General features: G+C 38.0%; 1 protein-coding gene across 1 annotated transcript in view; it reads right to left on the bottom strand.

Moving 5' to 3' along the window:
* Positions 1–13,586, bottom strand: part of dlgap2a (discs, large (Drosophila) homolog-associated protein 2a) — a 240,669-nt gene that overhangs the window by 83,005 nt on the left and 144,078 nt on the right. The window contains exon 3 of the mRNA XM_052153956.1: positions 2,930–4,050. Within this exon, the coding sequence (XP_052009916.1) occupies positions 2,930–3,979 (1,050 nt within the window). The 5' untranslated portion in view covers positions 3,980–4,050. The remainder of the gene's footprint in view (positions 1–2,929; positions 4,051–13,586) is intronic.

The following is a 13,586-nucleotide window of genomic DNA, read 5'->3' as shown; positions in this document are numbered from 1 at the left end:
GCAGATCCTGTAGTTCATCAGACACAGTAGCTCACTACTTCACCAGAACAAACTTTTTTTCATTAACAAGAAAAGAGATTTCTCAAAATACCAAACACGCACTCTGATAAACACAGATAAACACTCTGATAAACACAGTCTTCATTTTACATAAGGAGGAATATTCCTAATAGATGAATAGACTACTGTATTGAGCATTATTATATTTGTTTAAGAAAATAAAGTCTTAAAAAAATTTAATAATACACATCACCTTAATCGCTGATGTGAACATAAATGTGGTCAACTTTAAAAGAGATATACGAGCTCTGACGTTAAATCACTTCAGGTCAATAATTTAACATTGTGCTCAGGTTTAGGCAGAGGTGGACAAAGTACACAACTCCATGACTTGAGTGAAAGTACAGATACTACTGACCAAATATTACTTCATTACAAGTGAATTTTTACTTAAGTAAAAGTACAGAAGTATCAAAAGTAAATGTCCTTTTTTATGTCAACGCATTGTTTTATTATTGTTGCATTGTTGTATGTAAGACTTACAATACCTTATGCCTCTGAGGCAACCTACTGAATACACTGACTAGCTTGTAGTGTCTGTGGAATAAAGAGCTTTTAGAATGTTACAAAACCTATAGAAATTAAACAACTGAATTGACAAAAAAAACATAATCATCTCCATTTTTTTGTTTAACACTCCTAACCACCCCCACAAAAGCAGCATGGTAGTGTTCTCACACAGCTCTGGCAGTGTGCACACATCTATGTGTATACATTCATCCACATTTGAATCAAGCTGACAGTGAAATTGCTGTAAATACAGACATGACCACGCACTTTGGCTGTAAGTCCAGGACTAGAAAAGACTGTTTATGAAGCTGTTTCATACCTATATATGATAACTGTTCTCTCTGGCTCAGCGGCAGCATCAACGCAGATTTGAATGTTCCAGTATGATTTTTGTCAAAGGTTTAATAGACAGGCGAATCGTTATCATTTAGGAAAGAGATTGTGTGGGTGTTTCAATCGAGATCACAATCTTTTTATGATTTAATCGTGCTTTAATACATAACTTTAGTAATCATGCAAGGTAACAACAACAACAAAATAAACTATAAATGTTACAAGATATTAACTAATTAAGTAAAGTACAGATACAAAGTGTACTTAAGTACAGTACTCAAGTAAAAGTATTTCGTTACTACCTCTGGGTTTAGGCTATAAATAAATATATTGGAATCAAGTGTGAATCATGTGATACATTAACAGACATTTCAAGAAGTGGAAAGTGTACATTATGTCATATCTTAGTTAATGTTACATTTGACAAGCTCCAGACACGCACAATTAACAGAGACCGCAAATGGAGTTAAGACCACGTCCATCCAATCTGAAATCCCACCGTGCACATTTTCATTCATAAGGTTTACACTTTAGAAATATTGGATGCACAGATTCATAAATGTGTTGTAATTTAGAATATGTTAATGTCGCTTTATCCTTGACCTTCTTGAATAATCAGTCATACAAATATTTTTTATATTATTCGGATGAATCTGTTTGAAGTCATTATTCGCGACTTTCCGAATAAGGTTTTCGGCTTTGGGTACATCCCTAATAAATATCCAATCAGGACAAGGCAAGCAATTACCAAATGTATTCAAAAAGTAGCTGTACCCTCTGTGATGTACATGTGATTCATTGCAGTAATTTTGAGAACCAATTTCCTTTTGCTACTACAGTACTCTAACCATTAACTTTCTAGTGTCACTGTAAAGGATGCAATTAAAATGCAATTTAAAAATAAAATTAACAAGAATATTAAAGCAAGAAGGTATTTCTGTTGGCTTGATGGTAACCAGAATAATGAATCTTGATGAAAAATGTGATGTATTTGGTAAATCACGCGTTACCACCCAAAGATCAATGCTAATCAATATGACTCATTGTTTGCAATAATTTTGCTAGTAAACAACGGGAACAAACTCATCTAGTCAGAGTGGCAGGGCCAATAAATATGCTTCTCAATTTAGCACATTAGCCCCTCACACAACAATACACACATACCAGCCAATATTTTCTCCATCAGCGAAAACACATACACATTACAGCCTATGAAACAACATCTTAAGTGGAGTATTACTTTTTAGTCTGCTGGAAACACTTTAAATTATAAAACAACAATCTGCAGGCATCAGATCACAAAATCGGCAACACAGTAGCTTATTTTCAAATGCAGAGTATGAATATTTCACTTAATATTTACAGAGATGCTAATCGTCAGACCCGCACAGATCCACAAACATCACAGAATATCCTTTTAACAGCACAATACTAGCATCAGAAGTCACAGATTTCTATCATTTGTACACTCTTTTTTTTTTTTTTTTTTACAAAATATCCTTTAAATTTACCTGTAGTCAATATTTGATTGTCATATTCATTCAAATTTACTCTAACAAAATGGCATAATTTTAGATGACAAAAATAACAATTTAGGTGACCAAAATGTGCAAAATGATGAAAACATGTAAAACCAAATTTTAACAAACATTTTGAACTTTGTTCACATTCTAACATAATCTATCTACATTTTCAAAATATTTGAAAAATGTATTAACATTTATTAATTTAAACATTCATAAAACATGACTGTGGCTCCTTTTTTGTTCCTTTTTATTTTTTCTCCCATGGAAGAAAGAAAATCTTACCGTTTTGGAACAACATGAGAGTGAGTAAATGATGTCAGAATTTTAGTTTTATGATGAACAATCACACAAATATTTTGTAGTGTTATTTTTATCATATTTTCTTCATTAATACGTTTCATGTACAATTATTTAATTATCATCAAACATTTAGTCTGTAATTTCTTTTTGTAAGATAAACACTGTTCATGATTGAGATTGCAGGTATGAGCAGGACTCACCTGTAAATAATGACAAGGCCTCATGGAGGACTTCAGATCTTGAGGCATGGCCGGTTTCTCCAGAAAGAGGGAAGATTTCCTATAGGCTTCTTTCGCCTGGCTGACAGTCAGCGTCGACCAGGAGCTGCGTTTCATAAATTTGCCCTCGGGTGCCATAGCAATGCTCTCACAAGCCGAGCATTTCACATCATTGTTGCTCTTGGAGGTCTTGAGAGAAAGATCGGCAAAGTGACTGTGGCCCATGTCCGGGTAACAGTGAGTGATATGATCTCCATGGTGACGGCTCATGATGCTGGGAGTCCGGTAGGTGCTGTCACTGTCCAGGTTGTCATCAGAACTCCACCAGCCTGCTATCCCTGAGCGTTGCTTGGAGTCGGACTTGCGTTCCTTGCTCTTACTCCTTTTGCTGTGTTTGTGGTTACCATGGTGATGTCCATGATGGTGGTGGTGGCCACTGTCCGAACGAGAGTCTCCCTTGGTGCCATTCATCTTGAACGACCCCTCCAGCGAGTGGGATTTGGTGAAGAGCTTCTGGACGGAGTGCACAAGGTGGCGGATGCGTCCGGGACTCTCATTGCGTTGCTCGCTGCTTGTGGTTGTGGCAGATGTGCGCTGGTACTGCAGTGTGTGGAAACCATCTCTGTGAATTGGCAGCTGCTTCTCAAACTGATCCAGCAAGTTTGCAGGTATACGGTTCATTTTGCTAGAACCACCACCTCCGCCCCCTCCTCCACCACTGTGAGATGTGGAGCCGTCCTCCCGTGAGCCATCATGGTGTGTACTGTAGTGCATTCTAGGAAATGTGCTGCTGGAAACGTGGTCAGATGCCATGGAAATGGGTATCACCATGCACTCTGAGTGGATGGAGCTGCGAGGTGAGCAGCGGTGCGGATCCAGATGGCAGCTCTCGGTCGGACTGAGCAGGTAGGGCGAGCGAGAGTCGGAGCCAACATGCTGCAAGGGGTCGAGGGACTGATCGCAGTCTGGCAGCCCACAGGTATGTCCTGATGTGAAGGTTAGCTGAGGACGACCGCTTGATAAACCTTTCATATTCCTGGGAAGGGAGGGGAAGCTGTAGCTGTCTTCATCGAAGTACAGTGGAGACCATGAATCTGGCTGATCTATGAAAGACAGACAAGGAGAACAAAAGAAAGGAGAGAGAAAGACAGACAAAAAGTGTGTTTAAATAATTTTCCAATGGCATTTAGCATCAGTTTACCCCACTAAAAGACAAGCTTTGTCCAGCATGAATTTCCACACTGATCCAGACTGTTTTTTGTTGGTTTGGAGCTGGTCTAAATGGTGGATCAAGATAACTATTCTGTTCACAGGAAAAATTTTGCTAAAATTATAATTTGCTTATTCAGAATTATTGTCATGTTCTCCAGTTAAAATATCTAAACATCCTTAAAACAAGATATATTTACCTGAGAAGCAAAATTACAATATGAAGTTTTGTTTACAGAGAAATTGAACAACATTCGTTAAGGTTTTGAAAAAAATTCCAGTGGGGTAAAAAAATAAATACATTTGCTTTTACTCTAAAGTTTATTTTTCTAACCCCACAAGCAAATTGTTTTTATTCTAGCTTTAAGCATGAACCTCACTAAATTTTGACCGATTTTTCTAAAAACAAGACTTAATATCCTGTTATTTTTCTTCTCAAATAAATGAATCTTGTTTTAGCCATGTCTATATGCTGTATTTTTCCTATAAAACAGAAAAAAAATATTGATTAAGATTTTTTTTCTTGCTGCAGTGTGGTGAATCCTTTTGACTAGCATGATATTTTCTGGTGAAGCTGCTTACAAAGGTAATCATGCAGGTTAAGCCAGTTAAGAAGCCTGATGGGGAAACAAGCATCCCATGCTGGGATGAAAAACATTATTTCAGGACATTTTTGCATGTAGGAAGCACTAATATGGATGTTTGCAAAGAAGTGTGGAATGATGAAAACGAGCTGATTAAGCCTAGTTCCAGATCAAAATCATTGAGGGTGCTTCTAAAAATAGTGGGGGTGCTCTGTATAAAGTCGAGATGTATCGCAATTACACATTTTTTAAATATATGAAATCTTGTTTAAATGCTGCTAAAACATTATTTATTTATTTTTTTACAAAACATTTATTGCTCGTTTTTTTTCACATGATCTGTCCCTGAAAATGACAGCAAAATACTGCGCATGCAGATTTGGACATATTGATTTGCACAATCATACACGTTTATAAGATTTGATGCAGCAATTGTGTGTTCACAAACTGCAGGGATTTTTGTGTGTTTGATGGGATTCAAGGAAATCTGCATGCAAATATACAGTATTCAACTTACATATTCAATTGAGCAGATGTGTGCAATTGTTTTGGTACAGGGGCCACATCAGCCATTCAGTAGAACATGGAACAGAGAAGATAAAAAGTTCTACATAGTTGTATCTTTTAAGCCCAGAAGTAGTATAGCATTCATGAACTCAATGAATGATGCAACATTTTCTGAAGTGTATACTGATGGGACCATTCTGCGACTGCTTGAAGTTTAGCAGCTACATTTCTTTCATGTGTTAGTAAAACTGAATTAATAATTAATTAATAATAATTATTAATTGTTTATTTTACCATGCAGTAGTAATTTATTATTCAATTTAACACTATACATCAGGAGTTTGGTTTAATAGTAAAATAAAATATTTGGAAATTATAGATTCTAAAGGCTTATTTTAATGTTGGCTGCAAAGTGGACACGTTTGTTTTATTCTCCGAACATTATCCACCAGTTTACACGCTCATGGGTCATGATGTGAGTCTCGTCAATGTTTGGAATCCCATTCAGCACACAACTGAATAAAACAGGCTGCATGACACTGATAAATGATTACTGCCATAGTAACATTCACATACAGGTGTAAGTGACTTCAGCATTTTAAAAATAACACAAAGAACAAACATATTCCTCTCTCACTTGGTTTTGCTCACGTGTCCCCTCCGTGTGCAAATGATGCGAATATCTATTGGAATTTTACTAAAGTTCATCACTGAAAAGGTTTGCTTGCAGACTGGTACTAAACAGCACACGCAGCCTCACGAATGGAGTGATTGCATCACACTTTCCTTTGAGCATAATATTGCACTATTGAGCACTTTAAGGTTTTTTCCGAAGAGGAGAGAGAGTGAGAGCACGCATTTGCATGCATGTTGCCAGATAAATTAAGTATGACATAAGGCGAAATAGTATCTCTGATTGGGGTGATGCATCTATCTGGCAACCCTGAGCATGTTAAAAGCTTATGAATGTGCAAAGCCAGATAAATGAAAGATCTATTAAAAATGTTTCATGATTATTCAACCCGCGGGCAGTGGTTTGCACTGGTCTGCAATTGAGGGTGCTCTAAGGTTTGTTTGAGGGTACTTAGCACCCTCAAGCACCCCCGTAGAACTGGGCCTGGAGCTGATGACAAAATCACTGTCGCAACAAACTGTTTTCATGAATTCAAGCAACCCCCAGCTGCCTCTCAGCAGCAAAGTTATGGAAAATATAACATTTCAATTCATGAATGACATGACTGGAAAAAAAGCACATCCAACAGCCCTGCTGATCGTCCCTGTCTTGTCCTACCAGGCCTTCCGAGGACAGAGAGTTGCAAGTCTTGACATTTATCCAGTGCAAAGTAAAATAATAGCCTATCATTTTGGAAGCGCCTTGCCATCCGTCAAAGCCGGCTCATGAGAGAGAGAGAGAGCACTTCGGGGTGCTTCAGCAGTTGTCCTTGAGAGACATTGCTCAAAGATTAAAACCACGTTCACTGTAATCATTCATCAAAGACACGTATGGCCAGCCTGCCACTAACTTCATCAGAGGTGAGGCTTCAAGATGCTGTTTTTCACATATAGCCATTTGCCCTTTCTGACACAACTGTTTAGTGCTGGCAGATCACATTTCATTTAACGTCACACAGTTGATTAAAGTAGCTTTGCCTGTGGTGAATGTACAGGGCAATACATATTAAAACTAAGGTCATTTTCCTGTTGCTCTCCAAGAAAAAAAGATTTTCACTCAGTACAGCAGATTTAATGATGGGCTTGTTAAATTCGTTGTTTGGTTTTAATCACAATTGAGGTCCTGCTAACTATTTTGAAGATTTCTGTTTTATATCAGAGTGAAAGCACTGAATATTCTCATTCTGAACACTACACGTAAACTATACAAGCCATGAAAACTTATTCTCAAAGTTGAGATATCATGGGTGAAAAGATCATTTGTATATTTTTTAACAGTGTATTTAACCTTCTATATGATCCTTGCTGGGAATAAATAAAGCCTTCTAATACAAAAAACAAGACTAATTGCTCTGGTAATTTGTTGCCATTTCCTTCATGAGTGTTACATGCTTGCATGAGCCTATGAGGACTGGAATTGACCACCCTGAGTGAGGAGACAGATACACAAATAAAGGTAAAAGTAGGACAGGAGAAGAGGAAATTTAACCATTCTGTCATCTGTTTTATGGGACCATATAGGGACTTTACAATCTAAGTGCAAATTTTGTGTGCATGACAATTGTCTCAGCTCAGTAGTAGCTGAGGATACCATCATAGTAGCTAAACTTCAAGTTCCAATAAGAACACTGATACAAAGGCAAATGTGGTTCCAGAACAATTCAGTATAACAATTATACATATTTAATTATACACTGCCATTCTTACCCTTCTGTTTAATTAGAGCACAAATGGACTATTGACCCATAAGATGATCTTTAGTGCCGGTCAGCAAACACCATAATGATGCTAAAGACTCGACTGAAGAGGATCTGAAGGAGAATGCCAGGTTTGTTTATTCCGAGTGAGAGAAAGCATATTCTTGAGTGATTAAATAAAATTAAACTTATTGAGAGGCTGAACAACACAGACAGAATCAGATTAAAGGAAAACCATAACAAATGGTCCTGCTTAGTCTAAAACTCCTGTTTCAAAGAATCACTGTCTTTAAACACTGGCCAATATGGCTCCTTGATTATGCACTTCCAGAGGCTAAAAGCAGTCTTCCAGCTTGTTCATCAGAAAGTCAAAGAGACCCAATTGTGTCCTTAAGCCTCAGAAGGCATAGCCAAAGTGACAGTGTTACATTTCTGAGTCTGAGTGGGCAGATAAATCTGACAGTGGTGGCACTGCATATGCAGTGGACAGGACTGTGCATTGAAAGAGAAAACAGAATCTTGTGGCAGCACGATTTGGCTAGAGCTCCCTTAGCCAAAGTCTTCTATCAAATCCACCATAACTGCAGAATAATGCCTAGAGACAGCATCGAAGTAAAGCACAGATTGCAGATTGAAATTAAAGCTTTATTTCAAACACATTGTTTTAAAAAGAGACTGAGCATCAGAGTTTATCTAAACCCTCTGGACTAGGTCAGCAAGAAGAATATCACCTATGGAGAGGACCCTCTGTAACAATTCACTGCAGTGTCTTATATCATTCCAACTGCTGAAGGCAATTGCCTTGTATTTGCTGCTATTTCATCTTGCCTGAACTTACATTACAAGCAAAAAGACAAGGACACTAAGGAATGTTTATTATTAAAACAAAGAAAACATAATATTAGCCTTGTTTTAAAACCTAGTGAACTGCCTTGTTGCCTTCTAAGGGGCCGTTCAGACTAAACATGTTATTGCGCTAAAGAAGCTAGATGCAGCGCAATGAATAGAACAATACAGGTGTCTCGATAATCATTTTTTGAAGTTATTTTTATCTTGACATGGCATCAAAAAGGTGCGGCGCTCCTACGTGAGATGCTGCACAAAGGTTCACATGTTCATTCTAAGGCTGCATTCTAAACTAAATAAAACCACAAATAAACCAACTTTGAAAGCTTTACATGAGCAGCAACTTTGTGCGCCATGCAGTGCATTCTACACGCAATACTCAGCTTGCAATTGATTTCAATGGAGTTTGATTTTAGCATGTTGCTAAGCTAATTACACAAAACTATAATAAGCATAAAAATGCATAGATATACACAAATATTATGAAAATCTATTTTTTATTAAACTGATTAATTTGTATTGATACATCTCAGTCTTAAATGAAACATGTTTATTTACAGAAAAAGATTCTCTTGGCTTGTCCACCATCAGCGGATTTGAGCTTGACACAATGCATTCCGGTATTGCTTTACCATAAAAGATTCATGCGATGCTGCATTGGAACTTGGCCAAAATGAGGTATCTTAAGACTAATTTATACTTACTGTGTGAAAAGGCATCTATTATTTTGCCTAAATATAATGACAAAATGCACTGACATTTTTAGTCAAAGAGTTTTTATGATTAGTTAAAACTAATAATGGGTGTGATCTGGAAGCCACATTCTTTATTAACTTATATTCCTCAAAGAAATCATTTTAAAACGACACTGCACATGGTATAAACACAGGCTTTGTTCATCTTGGATACTTCAGTTTGTTCTATTGTTCTATAGAAAAAAGTTTGGCTTTTCCCAAAAGCCAAACTTATGGAAGCATAATTAACATCATAAATGAATGTTGTACATTGCTGCCTCAGTAGACAGCACAGTAGGTTTTGCAACACAGTAACTGTGTATATGTTATGTTCATATGTTCATAACAGTTGATGTCATATTGTATTTTGTTTAATTTAAATGAGCTGAACAAATCATCAACTTGCCTTTATGAGTAACTGATGGCCTATGGGATGCTTTTACTAGGACCATCTTACTAGATTTGTGAAGATATATTTGTCTTAAAACTGAGAGCATGAATTTCTGTGGCAGTCTCTGCTGTATAACTAGAATCAAAATGTATTGCTAAATGTTTGGTGCTTTGAAAATAAGTTCTTGCACTTGTATTCTAAAGTAGTATTCTGCTACCAGTGGGGCATTGAAGGCCCTTGGTCTAATGAGTTCAGATGAGGTCATCAGGGGCTCTGGAGATTTGTGAGAGTGTTATGGCACTGCTCACCGATTCTCACAACCTAAAGCACTTCCTGTCGCCTCATCTCATGATTTCAGCATTCATACCCAGGGTTGTCCCTGCTGAACGAATACGGCTCAATGCAACATTCTGCATACTAACAGCGCGAGTGTATTCAGCTACAGGCACCTCAACAATCGCCCCCTTTTTGCTTGTCTCTCTGCAGGGGGCAGCAGATAAAAGCTTTATTTTGCTGACTGTGTCGCCACAGCAGATCTAGTGAAGACAAATGATCTATCCACCACATTAAAGGGAAAGTTCACCTGAAAATGAAATTGTGTTATCTTTTACTCACCCCCATGTTGTTCCAAACCAATTTAACTTTAACACATCTATGACAATGAGCATGTGTGTGCATATGTGTGTAAAAAAGCCTTATGAAAGCAGAATATATCTCTCCTTTGTCACTCCAACATGCATCTTCAGGCAAAATGTTCCCACAATGTTCTACTTTGTTCCATCTTGACAATTAATCCTCCAATTAATCACTCCTCTTTAAAATGTTTGCCACAGCAGTTCTATTCTTTCCTCTAAAACAATCTCTACATAGCAAGGACACCGTATTCTGCTGTCCGTGAGAAAGAGATTCTTGGAGCCTGATTAGCACAGCGAATTTCTGTTAAATGCTTATCGTAAAGGAGTAAATTTGCATTGAGGTGATAAGGGCTGTTATCTTTGACTGGTTCTGCGCAGCATGGTAAAACACGCCTATCCTTGCAGACTGAAAACATGTATTTGACATATTAACAGAGTTTATGACTTGAAAGATGTTAGGAACTTTTAATAAAAACACCATTTGTAATTTATAATAAATCAATGATTTTCTGACTAGTGTTCACGCTAATGACAAAAGTTCAGCCATGAAATTCTGTGTGGTGCAAGCTGATAGGTTCTTTGAGCTTGTTATCTGTTAACCAATCAGCTCGTATGGTGTAAGATGATTTATCCTTTGACATGTAATCAGGTAGCCAATCTACTTGCATTTCTCTTTCTCTCTGTTTAAAATTTAAATTGCTCAGTGTCACTGCAGACAAGCCATTTCCTTGCAGCACACTGTGAGAGTTATCTCACTGAAAATGCTATTTGCTCTGGTGGTTTGCTGGGGCTTTTCTTATATGAGCTTGCACGCTAGGGTTTGCTTTTGGCCATGAAACAAAGAAGTGCATCTTTAAGAAGGTAAGGCTTAGCCAAATCTGGCTGGAAGGCATACTGTGGCAGGGCGGAGGGCAGTGCCAGGTCATGATGCTCCTAATCAGGCTAATTAAGCCCTTGAGAGAGATAAAGGCCTACTGAAGATGGAAATGTGACAGAGAGAGAGAGAGAGATTTACGGGCAGCTGCCCGAGACCTGTGTACACAAGTCTTGGCTAATAGATTTGTGTGTGTGTTGTGAGTTTTGTGCAGATTTTTTTGTGATGTCAATTTGTGCAGCTGCATGTTCAGACATGCTCGATGCAGCATGTCTTTGGGGGTTTATCTAATTGTGCAACAGCAGCAGCATGTCCTCATGCTTAACTCAATAATCTGTGTATTTTCTAGCAGTAGCAAGTCTCAGTACTTGACTGCAGCAGCGGCGTAAGACTAATTTCCTATCAATATTCCATTCCCAAATTAACATGCTAAATTTTGCAGAATTGTCATGACTGAACCTCTGGGGGAAACACTCCAAAATAAGAGAATCCTAGGAAACACGAGGGTGACAGATTGTGACATATGTGGAGCCATGGAAGCCGGAGCCGTGGGAGTCTCAAGAGGCAGAGCCAAGAATGGCGTAGCCATGGAGGGCTTGAGGGGTGGAGCCAGGAAAGGCGGAGCCGTGGAAGACTCGAGTGGCGGAGCCATGGAAGGCAGAGCTCTAGGAGGCTCGACGAGAGCTGGCAGCAACTGGGGAACGACCTCCGTGGTCGTGAGGACTGGCAGCGACTGGGGAGAAGGTGACCTTTTCCATCTCCTTTTCCAGACAGCTGGGAGCATAGTTACGGAAGAGGGCGAAGCCACAGGCATTGGCTCTGGGACGGTGGAGGCTACCGCAAAACTCTTAACTCCAGGTTGCTCTGGGGGGATTGTCCCTGTAATAAGGGCACTATATGTCGCATTGGATAAAAGCATCTGCCAAATGCATAAATGTAAATGTAAACAAGAACTGACAAAGGAATGCAAAATCTAGAGGTGTAAATATACAAATAAGAACTAATGAGGGAATTAAAAACAGGTGAGCATTATTGGGAACAGATGGAAGTGATGAAGGCAGAGCATACCGGGAAATGTAGTTCGGGGAAAACACTTCAAAATAAGAGTCCTATGAAACATGTGGGAGACAAACTGTGCCATAAATATTTTTACAGCACCACTAAAACAGTGTTTACAGTTTTTAAGAAAATCAACCAACCAATGGCTTATTTATAGTTGTTTTTGCATATTAAGCTGGGATTTAAGAAATTATTATATCATCAAAAAAATGACACACTACAGCTTTAAGATTCTGGAAGGCTAAATATATTTCATGAACCTTGAAGCTTAATCTGCAGCTGGTGGGGTCATACAATGAACTGGATTTTCAAAGGCCTGCAAGTCCCTGAACACAGAACTGTGTGGAAATATCACAGAAGAGCCTTGCTATAGGAAATCCTTCAGGAGTAACTTGTCAATATAACCTTTGAAGACAGTCTCTCAAGCAAATCTTTCAAAAAGAAAAAAGGAAGAAAAAAAAGGTTCAAATAAAATTTGCAGTTGCCACAGTAACCAGTGCTTAAAGTGTCCTCAGCTGCATCATCTGACATCAACAGTTTCAGATCTTTACACAAATACCTTCAATTCATTAAGCATTAAAGATACCATGACAGTGGAGTCAGAACACAAAAACACAAGACTTTATGGCACCATGGACAGCAGCTAGCCATTACCAAACTCAAACCAATAAATTACAATAAAAAATGACTAGATCAATAAAAATTAATTATAACTTATTTTATAAAAACATTTCATTTATTATAATTAAATATTTTATTTATGTGTATACAGTACATTTATTTTAGGTCTGACTATCCACCATATTTTTCAGCAAATCTAGGGTGCCGCCATTATCAACCTTGAATGTGGACCACTTCCAGTATCAGCCACTTCCAGCTATTTAAGCTATACAAAAATACTACATTGTGCTGCTTTATATTACAGGGTGGCAATACATGTCAACATATTATTATCATTAATTACAATTTTCATAAACTCACTGGTTTTGAAGGCATAGAGTTTTACCGTTTGTCACATTTTGCCATCATTTTATCACACACTGTTGCACAGGCAGAATGAATGAAATCATGTGCTGACAGGGACAGTCCTCCACGCCATCTGACACGCCATCCTCCACAAACTTTACACAACCAGCAGAGAGAAGAAAGATGCCGGGAAAATGCTGCTTCATCTTTCTTTACATCAAAACTGCATCTTGTTTCTTCTTGACAAAATAATTAATGCATTTTACTCTCCGTTGTTGTCAGAGAGCAGTAAACAGACATGCATATCACACATTCAGCATGCCTTATGGAAATAAATAAACAAATAAAGGCATAATCGGAGGTTATGCAGTTACATATGAATGGAGGTTTACAAGACTCCATCTTCACGATCTCAGTAAAAAAGAAGCAGATTTTCTTTCCGTCTCTTTAATACAACAACACAGC

The sequence above is a fragment of the Xyrauchen texanus genome, chromosome 22, assembly GCF_025860055.1.
Source record: "Xyrauchen texanus isolate HMW12.3.18 chromosome 22, RBS_HiC_50CHRs, whole genome shotgun sequence".
NCBI classification, from domain to species: Eukaryota; Metazoa; Chordata; class Actinopteri; order Cypriniformes; family Catostomidae; genus Xyrauchen; species Xyrauchen texanus.
The sequence above is the reverse complement of the archived record's forward strand: the minus strand, read 5'-3'. Positions and strand labels throughout refer to the sequence as shown.